The following is a 12,493-nucleotide window of genomic DNA, read 5'->3' as shown; positions in this document are numbered from 1 at the left end:
AGACCCAGCTCCTAGGTTTGCACTAAATTATTTTTTTAAGAAAATTATGGCCGGGCGGTGGTGGCGCACGCCTTTAATCCCAGCACTCGGGAGGCAGAGGCAGGTGGATCTCTGTGAGTTCGAGACCAGCCTGGTCTACAAGAGCTAGTTCCAGGCCAGGCTCCAAAAACCACAGAGAAACCCTGTCTCGAAAAACCAAAAAAAAAAAAAAAAAAGAAAATTATGATGGCAAAATCATTGGGGCTGGAGAGATGGCTCAGAGGTTAAGAGCATTTCCTGCTCTTCCAAAGGTTCTGAGTTCAATTCCCAGCAACCACATGGTGGCTCACAACCATCTGTAATGGGGTCTGGTGCCCTCTACTGGCCTGCAGGCATACACACAGACAGAATATTGTATACATAATAAATAAATAAATATTTACAAGAAAATTATGCAGTGGCTTATACAGCAGCACCAACAATTCAAGTGTTCACAGGTTTCTGCAATTGCAGATCTTTAGCACTCTGAACGTGCATACAACACAGGCCTCTCAGACATTACTCTGAGCTGACTGCTTTAGAAAGTAACAAGGAAACAAGCACCACCTTCGCATCAGAACATCTCACACACATAAGGTATCTCCATTTTTACTGCATCTCCTCTGCCAGGAAGAAGAAATCCCTATCACTCTGCCCTAACAGAACTAAACCCTATTTATGGTGCAAATGCCTTTCCTGGTCGTCATCTACACACTTAGTCACTTCTGGATAGGTGCTAGTTAAGCCACCGTTAGAGATTTACTTTGCTTCCGATTCCCACCTGTATTTGAGGAATAATTTATTAAGCTTGTTTTTCTCCTCTTTTGTGTCTTTTGTTGCCAGGTGTCTCAGCAATTAAGGAAAAAAAAAAATAAACTATCACTGTTAGTTCAAGGCCAGCCTGGTCTACATAGCAAGTTCCAGGCCAGTCCAAATTATATAGCGAGACCCCTGTCTTTTAAATATCAAAAACGGAGAGGGTAGAGAGACAGTGGTGTGGGAGGTTCTTCTGTATATGTGTTGCTTTTATTGAATAATGAATAAAGAAGCTGCCTTGGTGTGTGATAGGGCAGAGTAGAGCTTGGGGGGGGGAGTACAGGCGTGGGGCGGCTAAACTGAATGCTGGGAGAAAGAAGGCGGGGTTGTGAGAAGCCATGTAGCCACCAATGGGGATAGACACCTGGAATCTTGCCAGTAAGCCATAGCCATATGGCAATACACAGATTAATAGAAATGGGTTAATTTAAGATATTAAGAGTTAGCCAGAAATAGCTTAAGTTATTGGCAAAACGGTATTGCAAATTATATAGTTTCTGTGTGATTCTTTTGTGGTCTGGGCAGCGGGGAATGAATAAGTGGCCTCCACCAAGACAGTTTAGCAGTTAAGAGCATTGGTTGTTCTTGGGATCAATCCCCAGATCCCACACACAGCTCACAATTTTAACTTCCTTCCTTCCCAGAGGTTCCAATGCCTCCTATTTTAGCCTCTGGGTCTCCACTGAGCACACCATAGGGTATATGCAAAACACCTATACCCATAAGAACGACAAAAAGGTTTTATTTAGATCTGTTTTTTATTATAGGAGTCTACTTCAACTAAGAACTGTAAAGGGAAAAGAGGGAGAAAAATTATGTTCTTCAAAAGTACTAAGAAATACAGAAAACTTTGAAACTAATGAAGCTCAACACAATACCACTAACTACCTCAGTGGACATCGTAAACTTCCTTTCCAAGAAATACTTTTAAAATGTGTTTGATGCTGGACATGGTGGCATTCACCTTTAATACCTTTTCTTGGGAGGCAGAGCGGGGGCTGTAAGGATTCAGGTATTATGCTGGCCCTGTCACCTAGCAGGATGAACCCAGGCAGTACCCTGACCAGCCCAGGGTCCTATGGCTGCTAAGGCACAGCGCAGGTGCAAAGGTCCCTTTAAGAGACAAGGTCCGCCCACTGCAGGCTGGTCCTGCCTCCTCTTCCTCTCTGTATTTCTCTTCCCCCTCTTCCCTCCTCTTTACCCTTCTCTCAATAAACTCATGACTTAAGCTCTGCCTGCATGGCGTATTTGTCTCCCATCCACAGCCCTTACCCGCCAGGGTCCCTCTCGCACTGTTTTACAACAAGGGCAGCCTGGTCTATGTAGAGAGTTCCCTGTCAGCCAGGGCTATACTGTAAGACCTTGCCTAAAACAAAATGGCCCTTGGGATGGGGGATGGCTAACTGGGTACACGTCCTTGCCACACAAACCCATGTAAAACGTAGCAGTACAAATCTGCAATCCTAGTGCCTACAGCAAAATGGGCTGGAAGACAGGTTGATCCTCTGAAGCTCCTGGGTCAAACAACCTGGTGTGTATACAAGCAAAACACCACATCCCGTCTCAAATAAGATTGAATGTAAAAATTAACACCAAAGGTAGTTTTCTGACCATGGCACACGTTAAGTTTACTCAAAATATACATAAAAGATTAAAAATAATAAAATAATAAAAATAAGATGCTTTACACTTCTCTAACATGATTCCTAAATTCTACAGAGAATTTATGTTCTTAGGCATTTACAACACAGACAAGTATGTCAGCAGAATTACTAACTTCTGTTATCAAAGAAACACATGGGCAGTTAGAATGATGCTTCTAGCATTTCTTACCTCATTATTTTTCTGATCCTCAAATATAAAATCTTGCTGCATGACTTCATTATCTGTGGCAGTGACAGCCACAGGCTTTGAACACTTTATGTTACCATCACTGGAATTAGCAGTATGAGCAGCAGCATCAACCCTAATAAGATTTTTAAAAAGTCAGGATAAGGCCTTTGAAACAAACAGATACCAATCATGACCTAGGCTGGCTGTGGCGGCACAAGTCCGTAATCCTGCAGTAAAGTAACTAAGCTGGTCAATTCAATCACAGTACTGCCATCTCTAGAAACTCTGTATCAGAGTTCTAAAGCTTTAACCAAACCCACTAACTAGATAGCATAAAAACAAACTCTAAGGAAAATATACACGAGACTTTACTTCTGAGAAACGTGGAACACTGGTAAATGAAAATCCCTTAATGGCTTTTATTTTTCTTTTTGTTCTTTTTTTTTTCCCTGAGAAAGGGTCTTACTATATACAACCTGCACGGTCTGGCCTCCTGGTCCTGCCTCTCAAATGCTGGGATTACAGGGGAACACGCTTGCTAGCTAATTCTCCAACACTAACTGTATCCCCCGCTATGCCAAGCTCAGCCTCACAAAGCAGTGCTTTGGTGTTTGGTGCCTGAGTCTACAGTGAGAATCAAACACTAAGAAGCTAAAGATGCTCAGCTGAGGTCTTTACCTTGCTGACGCCGTAACACTGTCTGGTTCCAGGGTGTTCTCAGGCATCCTCAGCTGCAACCCCTCTGGCATGCCATCTGCCTTTTCTACACCTTCCTCTGGAAGTTCTTCTATATGTTCCAGCTTTTCATCTTCCTCTTCTTCCTCAGAAAGCCCATTAACCTACATAAAAAGGAACTTCAGGATTAAATTTAATAAAGCTTTTAAAAGTCTTATTCTAAAAAATACTGTAAATGCAAGGAACTCATTTTAAATTTTATTTCCTAATATGAATTTCTTCTCTAAAGTATCAACTTTCGCCGGGCGGTGGTGGCGCACACCTTTAATCCCAGCACTTGGGAGGCAGAGGTAGGCGGATCTCTGTGAGTTCGAGACCAGCCTGGTCTACAAGAGCTAGTTCCAGGACAGGCTCCAAAGCCACAGAGAAACCCTATCTCGAAAAACAAAAACAAAAACAAACAAAAAAAAAGTATCAACTTTTTTGTATCGAAATAAAATTGTAGAACCGGAAAACATATACCTAACATGCATAAGATCCCAGTTTCACTCCCTAGCACTACAAAACTAAATAACAATAAAAAGTAAACAAGTGTATAAAAAGAACAATGCAACTTTTTAATTTTGCTTATGTCAAACAGCATTTCGATGCATGATAAATATGAATAATGTTATAACCTATGAAAAAGCCTGCACTTAACAGTAAGAATGTTTTCACTGGGCCCAGCAGTACACGCCTGCAATTCCAGTACCAGGGAGATGTTGGGAGGATCTCTGCAAGCTCCACTGGCCAGAACTACACAGAAGACCTGTCTCAAAATGAATTTTTTAAAGCTTCATTTTCTAACCACTTTTATATATCTAGTAATTTCCTAATTAATCTTACAAATCTAACACAAAAGACTTCCAGTTCCTTTCTACACTTTCTAAGGATATTAAATAATTCATTTTAATATTAAGTATAAAAAAGAAGGCACAAATATCCTGCGTTTCATGAAATACATATGTAAATTCAGTAAATGAGAGACAGAGGCACAATTATTAAAGGTCAAGATCATCCTGGCAAACTGAGAGGCCAGCTCAGGATAAATGGGGATGGGGGATATTCTAAAATGTTGCTTGTGGCTGGGCTGGCACACTTGTCTTTAGTATTCAGAAGACAGAAGCAGGCAGATCTCTCTAGTTCCAGGACAGCCTGGTCTACACAGTAAGTTACAAGCTAGCCTGGTCTACAGAGTGAGCTCTAGGCAAGCAGACCCTATCAAGGGGGAAACAGGGGCAAGATGCTTTCTTTATGTGTTAGCTACGTTTTGTAATTGCTGGCTAACTTCTGATCACATTCTTCATGACAACACGGGACCCCAGCTAGTGATGCAGCTCTGTGATAGAACACTAGCCTAGCATTTGCAAGGGAAATCCTGAAACAAAGGACTTACATTTTAATTATTAAGCACAAAATTGTAATTTTATTTTTTAGTAGGATTTATAAAATGTCTCCAACATGAAACCAACTTTATATTAAGTAATCACTAACAAAAACGAACAACTAAGATACAAAGGGTAAGTTGATAAAACATTTTTTTTTTCCAAAACAGGGTTTCTCTGTGTAGCCTTGGCTGCCCTGGAACTCGCTCTGTAGACTCTGTAGACCAGGCTGGCCTCTAACTCACAGAAATCCACCTGTCTCTGCCCCCGAGCACTGGGATTAAAGGTGTGTGCCACCACTGCTCAGCCAAAAACACGGTTGTTAAGTGAAACCTATTTTAAAGTTGTCCAAAAGTAGCAGTTGGATGTGGTGGCACAAACCTGTAAGTTCAAGTCTATCTGGGCTCCACAGTGACTTCCAGACCAACCTGAGCTACTCAGCAAGACCCTGTCTCAAAAATAAATTACATCAAAAAAGAAATTATCTACAAATAACCTAAAAGCTTTTATAAGTTAATACTAATCATTAAAATACTGAGCAGCAGATCTTGGGCCAAAGTCTCGTCAAACTAGCCAGACAGACCATTACAGAAAACCGACCAAAACATAGAGAACAAGGGATTGTGTGGTACTAGCCCTAACTGCCGCACTTACACCACAGCCGCACCTACAGCTAGAGATCATCGGGGAAGTGGGCATGGGGACTGTGAAAGCCAGAGGGGCAGGAAGTGCTGCGAGGCTTTATCTCCGGGAAATGTCAGACTACACCCATAAAGTCTTACCAACATGGCTACCTAACCTAGACTACACAAGCCCAAGTGGGAGCTCTTCAACACTTACTATCATCTGTCAGATGAAAACAGTCAGTGGCTGGAAACTGCAGCTTAGTGGCAGGCTGCTTCTCTAGTACACCCAAGACTAGAGGTTCAACCTAGGGAATCTCAAAAAATTTTCTTTAAAAAGTCAATGACTTCAATTTGTAAATATGACAGACTCCATTTAATTTGTACTTACAAATGCAATGCCTCATCTACCAATAAAACAGCTACAAAAAAAAAAAGCTTCAGAGGGGGCAGTGAGCTGGACAGAGTGTCAGCCGACAAAGCGCTTGCCATCAAGCTTGAGTGGACGTCCTCAAATTTGTTCCCTAGAACCTGTGTAACTGAAAGAAAAAACCAACTTCCCCAAGCTGTCCTCTGACCTCCACAGGTGCCATGATACCACATCACATACATACACAGTATATAAATTTAAAACTATTTTTTATTTAAACAATAAACATTCAGTTTACCTATTTTGTTCCTATTTGAACATGTATCACTCCCATAAATCACTCTGGAGATGGCTCAGAGGATAGAATGCTTACAACACAAGCATGAGGATTAGAGTTCAGATTCCCAGAGTCCAAGTGCAAAACCAGGTAAGAATGGTGGTCTGCCTGTAATCCCAGTGCTCAAGAAGCAGAGACCGGATTCCCAAAGCTATTAGCTCGCTAGACTATAGACTAGCCCAAGTCAGTAAGTTCTGGGGATAAGTGAGAGACCCTACCACAATATTCAAAGAGGAAGGTATTCAACCTCCCTACTGGACTTTTCATTCATCTGAAGAGCCCAATCAAAGTCCACTTGACTTCTGTCAAGTTATTTCTCAAGCATTCCCTACTCACTGTTTCAACACATACCCCACATAAGACATCCGACTACCTTCAGAAGAGTTTAACAACTAAATACTAGTTAATGGGGTGACACTCCAAAAGTGCTGAATAAACTTGGCTTCCATCAATTATCAAAATTAAAATAAAAAGCAAAGAACTGCCCGACAGCCATACTTGCTAGTATCCTTAAGCATATAAATCAAACTTAAGTATTAAACACAGCTCTGCTGAGTTTGAGACTATTTTACTTGCACTCAAATATCTCATCAATTCTACTAACGAATCAAACTGAATTTACCAAATTGCTTAAAGAAAAACAAGCTTCACAAATCTGTACTTCTGTTACTTCACTCTAATCAAGAAGTTTATTTATTTTTTTTGATGGGTAAGAAAGTAGATCCCAGGGACTGGAGAGAAGGCTCAGTGGTTAAGAGCACTGGCTGCTCTTCCAGGACCCAGCAGCCACATGGTGGTTCATAAGCATATGTAACTCCAGTTTCAGGCAATCTAATGCCCTCTTCTGACCTCTGAAATCACTAAGCATGCACACGGTGTAATGACATATACCCATACATACAACATAAAATTAAGTATTTTTTTAAAAGAAAAGAGATCTGGAGCTGGAGAGATGGCTCAGGAGTTAAGAGCACTGGCTGCTCTTCCAGAGGTCGAGTTCAATTCCCAGCAACCACATGGTGGCTCACAACCATGTAATGAGATCCTGCACCCTCTTCTGGCCTGCAGATGTACATGCAGAAAGAACACTGCATACATAATAAATTAATCTTAGGAAGGAAAGAAAGAAGGAAGGCGGAAGGGAGGGAAGGAGGAAAAGAAATCCCAGTAATTAGCAACGTGAAAAACACCTCACTACCCTACTTCTTGGAGATATTTTGATCAATATACTAATACCTTTTCTATCTATGGGCAAACCCAACAGAATTCAACATATCTCTTCAGTCTTGCTTAATTTAAGTATCATCCTATGTAATGTAAAATGCGATATATTTTAAAGCCAACTTTTCTAATGTTTGAAAAAATATAAAAGTAGTGACATGTAAGACAATACTGACATGTAGACATAAAGTTCAGTACACATAAGGAAATTATAGGACAGAAAACCACAAAAGTATACAACAATATAAAGTATAATCAAGGCATACACTGCAAATTTGAGAAGTCTATAAATACTAGGTCAAGCTGTCAACAATTTCTTTTTTGTTTTTTCGAGACAGGGTTTCTTTGTAGCTTTGGTGCCTGTCCTGGAACTAGCTCTTGTAGACCAGGCTGACCTTGAACTCAGAGATCCACCTGCCTCTGCCTCCCAAGTGCTGGGATTAAAAGCGTGCGCCACCACCGCACAATTTCTAAGTGAATAATTGTGAAGTACAAAGGAATTTCTACTATGCAACTCTGTCATTTTCCTAGTTGAACATTTATCTCAGTAACAGAATGCTTACCTAGCATGCACAAAGACTGAGGTCCAATGCTCAGAACTACAAATAAATAATACATGTTTTCGGCTTAGTACCTTAAACTAAGATCAGGAAGTAGGGATAAGGGTATAGAATCCAATCACACGCTACATGGATGTGTAGCTCATTCATTACAAAGATAACCAAAAGAACCACCTCAGTTTAGGAGGTAAATTATGTTTCTGTCAAGTCACTAAGAGCACACTCATACAAATATTTTCTAAGAAATCGAATGTTAAGTATGCTCACCTGCTCAGTAATTGAACTCAGATCATTTGATGAAAAATCTTCCTCTTCATTCTCAAAAAACTCATAATAATTTTCCAGAAGTCCCGCCATTATCCTGCTCACAATTTCTTGTTCTTTCATATCTTCCACATCCGTGTAAATGCTGAGAATAAAAGCTTAAATTGAGCTGAGTTCTTAAATTAATTACAGGTAAAATGAGAAAAGACCCAGTGAGTCACTTTATGAGACTGAGCAATTTATGTCATCATTCCGTACCTCAGTTTTCCCATCTGTAAAACCCACCTAATTTGTACCCTGAACACAGTAATGTTGTGAGAATTAATCAGATAGACTATAAAAATAAAAATAATAATGGTTCACCAAGAATCCTATGATTCTTGGGAAACGATATAGTGATCCCATTTCACAAATCCAAATTTTTTTAAATTAAACAAAGTTGTGAAATAACTTACTGAAAGACATCTGGACCAAAAACAGCAGCCAAAGAATTTGCAGACCAAATTTCTTCATGATGTGATGCTACATTGGCTAAAAACCTACACAGAAACTTTAACAAACTGTAATTAACAGGTGGAAGCTGTTGCAAGAGGAACCTCAACTTTCTTCCAAATTCATCTTCATTATTATGATCTGTAAAACATAATGACAGGTTTTCTTCATGAAGTAAAAAGTCAAGCTCAGATATTTTGCCAGGTTCACATTACTCCACCCACGTCATTTTTTTTTTTTACTATAATTCAAAACCTCTTCACTTCCTCTGGAGAGGCCAACGCCTTAGGGCTTTGCATTTCACTTAATTAAGTCAAAGAAGAGTTTGAAAGGGGGAGGCGGAGAAGGATTCAGCCTCAATTACTGTAGGATGTTTTCCTCACCTAGCACTCACAGGCCTCTAACTTTTCTCATCATACTGTCTCCTGCATGATTACACTACTGTTTCCATTTAATGCCAACTCTAAGAAGTCACAATACATTGATTGACCTGCCATCAACAAGCAAGTAAGGATCAATGACAATCTCCTATGCGAACAATGAAGAAAATAAGAAATGAACAGGGTGACAGGATTCAGAAAAGAACCAATCAACCTACACAGTATGGTCCAACTAAATTGAAAGGAAGGTTTCTGTTTCTCACTTGGGTTTCTCCTCAAAACTTTTTGGTTTTTGTTTTTGAGACAGCCTCACTTGATAGCCTAGACTGATTGACCCAGGCTGACCTCAAATCTGGCAATCCTCCTGCCTTGGTGCTGGGGATACAGGCACAAACCACCCATACCTGGCTCTGGTTTCATTTTTACCAAGTGAATGTGGTTACAGAAGCAAGGCCTTGTGTTTGTTACGTCAGTAAGTTTTTACTAACAGAAATGGGGCCTTGAGAAACCCCAATAATGGATGATGGTCTAATTTTGGAGAACTTCTCAGATATATTTAAAAATGAAGTAATTTATTACTTTCATTTTTTTTAATTTTTCTGCAGATTTTTAAAATTAACTTACAGAAAAAAAATGGTAAAAGGTTATCTACTGTCATGATAATACTGGCCGTTTCTGGAAGATAACAGAGGTCTAAAATGTCTATCAGGGTCAGGAGAGACCACTTAAATCAGCAGAACTCTTGCTGCACAAGACTAAGTACCTGAGTTCAGGTCTCCAATATCCCCTTAAGAAGCCAAATGCAGTAATACACCCCTGTAATCCCGGGACCAGGGAGACAGAGACCAGAGGACCCGGGGGCTTGCTAGCCAGAGCTCTAAACACAATGAGAGACTCTGTCTCAAAAAATGAGGTAGAGAATGATTGAAGACAACAATTGACATCAATCTCTTGCCTCCATACACATGTATTCACACATACACAAAGTCTATCAGGAGGGGGAAAGTCACATGATTTACTTAAGATTTTTAAATGCAACAACTTTCCTATACTTTGTGATATCAGTAACTGTCCATTGAAATACACCAGTACTCTGAAGTCATACCTGAATGGAACATGCCTGGGATTAGAGGCATAAACCACCACATGATTTTATTATTCTTATGTTATATTTAATTGTTTTATAATTTTAGTGTTTTTTAAAACATCATGCCTATAACTGGTGGAAACAATTATAAGAATCTATTAAGAGCCGGGCGGTGGTGGCGCACGCCTTTAATCCCAGCACTTGGGAGGCAGAGGCAGGCGGATCTCTGTGAGTTCGAGACCAGCCTGGTCTACAGAGCTAGTTCCAGGACAGGAACCAAAAAAGCTACGGAGAAATCCTGTCTCGAAAATCCTAAATAAATAAATAAATAGAATTTGTGTCCAATGATCTAGAAACCTTCCCAAGAGAATACCTTTTTGTGTCTTTGGCTCAATAACATCAATTCTAAAAAAATCAGGGAAGGGAGAGCAGCAAGACAGTCTGAGCTTAATACCCAGAATCTACATGATAGAGAATCAAGTCTGGCAAGTTGTCCTTTAACTTACACAGGCATACTGTAGCGTGCACATCCATACACACAACAAAATAAATGATAATTTTTTTAATTAATTAATTTATTTATTATGTATACAATACTCTGTCTACATGTATTCCTGCAGGCCAGAAGAGGGCACCAGACCTTATTACAGATGGTTGTGAGACACCATGTGGTTGCTGGGAACTGAACTCAGGACCTTTGGAAGAGCAGGCAATGCTCTTAACTGCTGAGCCATCTCTCCAGCCCCTAAATGATAATTTTTTAAAGAGATGGTTCTGTGATAAAACACTTGCCACACACACCTGATGCCTTGAGTGTTTGGGTCTCCAGAATCCATGTAAAAGTGGGAAGGTGAGGAACAGCACTCAAGGCTGTCCTCTGATGTCCACACACCGTAGTACATGTACATTCTCATACACAAATACATACACACATCATATACACAAAAATACTTATTTAAAAATTGTAAACAAATACAAAGATCTAAGAATCTGTCATTGCCTTTACTATACCACATAAGACTCAAAGAGCAATGGAGAAAATAAAAAATCTCTGAAATTCTATACTAACTGACCACATATCAAATTTCTAAAAGGACTCTAAACTAATAATAAATAACTGAAATAAGAACCAACTGTTTGCTGAGGGAGGGGGAGTTGATTGGGGGACGGGGAGGGAAATGGGAGGCGGTGGCGGGGAGGAGGCAGAAATCTAAAATAAATAAATAAATAAATAAATAAATAAATAAATAAATAAATAAATAAATAAATAAGAAAGAACCAACTGTTACCTTGAGAAAGCTGCACCAAGTGACTATGCAAGCTGCCAGGAATGACGGGCTCAGGGAGCTCCTGCAGGAAAAACCTAAGGAGACTAATGGCTGAGGGGACATCCGCTTCCTTAACCAAATCCACCTCTTCTCCACTGTCGTATCTCTGTCGAAGCCACTCCACTGTCTCAGCGTTCCCATTGACTTGAAACAGCCCTTGTTGCTCCAGACCTCCTATGTTGGTTCAAGGTAAGAATTAAGCTGCAACTTAACTGCCTGGCCACATATATTCATTCTCAACTTAAAATTCTTAAGCTTTTGGAAAGGCTTTCCTGGCTCCCCAGACTTGGCTAAAAAAGCAAACTGGTCATCTAGCAACACACTATCTCCAAGGGATAGTCTACTTCATCCCACCCTTATATCCATTTAAAAAGTTTCTATTACCCCAACTAAAAATGTTCTCAGCTGGGCAGCTGCCATTTCTAGGTAAATCAATTTAAGGAAAATATACTACAGCCTTACAGTTTATACTGTTTCTTCATGCTTTGCATTATCCATACCAAGAAAAAAACTAAATCAAAACCAAAAAGGGATAGTTGTGTTTATTACAACAAAAGCTAGCCCTCAAAGTAAGGAAATGTATACCATGTTCCTCAATATAGTCCACAACGTGGCGGACTATGAACGGAACCTCATTGTCTGGATGTCCTCCCTGCTGCAGCTCATCCAGTGGAATTCCAAATATTTTGTTAGCAAGATCGGAGTTGCAGTTACTCAAGGAAGGGGAGGAGCTCTTCCTCATATCTTTTTGCAGCCAGAGATCAAAGCTCTTTTCTGCCAAATGAAAGACAAAAAAGAAAATAGAAAAAAGGAAAAAAAAGACTATAATAATTAACAGGCGGCATTATTTGAGTAAATACATTAAAGAAAAATGCTTTTACACCTGAATGTACACTATTTAAATATGTTCTGCTTATCAGGCCCATGATACAGTCTACAAACAAATTTCAGTAGAATCTGGTCTGAATGCTCTGTGATATCTGAACACTTTAACAGTGTCAAAGGTCATCCAAAAGTTTGTGGAAAATGACATTAATATCCCAAGATAATTAAGGGCCAAATTTG

General features: G+C 39.8%; 1 protein-coding gene across 5 annotated transcripts in view; it reads right to left on the bottom strand.

Moving 5' to 3' along the window:
- Window positions 1-12,493, bottom strand: part of Fam13b (family with sequence similarity 13 member B) — a 61,836-nt gene that overhangs the window by 33,033 nt on the left and 16,310 nt on the right. For all 5 annotated transcript variants that reach the window (XM_057788592.1, XM_057788596.1, XM_057788591.1 and 2 more), the window contains exons 3-8: window positions 12,014-12,202; window positions 11,390-11,602; window positions 8,597-8,774; window positions 8,145-8,286; window positions 3,346-3,506; window positions 2,668-2,800 (exon numbers count right to left, since the gene is read on the bottom strand). In XM_057788592.1, coding sequence (XP_057644575.1) covers window positions 2,668-2,800; window positions 3,346-3,506; window positions 8,145-8,286; window positions 8,597-8,774; window positions 11,390-11,602; window positions 12,014-12,170 — 984 coding nt within the window. In that variant the 5' untranslated portion in view covers window positions 12,171-12,202. The remainder of the gene's footprint in view (window positions 1-2,667; window positions 2,801-3,345; window positions 3,507-8,144; window positions 8,287-8,596; window positions 8,775-11,389; window positions 11,603-12,013; window positions 12,203-12,493) is intronic.

This window comes from Chionomys nivalis, chromosome 14, assembly GCF_950005125.1.
Source record: "Chionomys nivalis chromosome 14, mChiNiv1.1, whole genome shotgun sequence".
NCBI classification, from domain to species: domain Eukaryota; kingdom Metazoa; phylum Chordata; class Mammalia; order Rodentia; family Cricetidae; genus Chionomys; species Chionomys nivalis.
The sequence above is the reverse complement of the archived record's forward strand: the minus strand, read 5'-3'. Positions and strand labels throughout refer to the sequence as shown.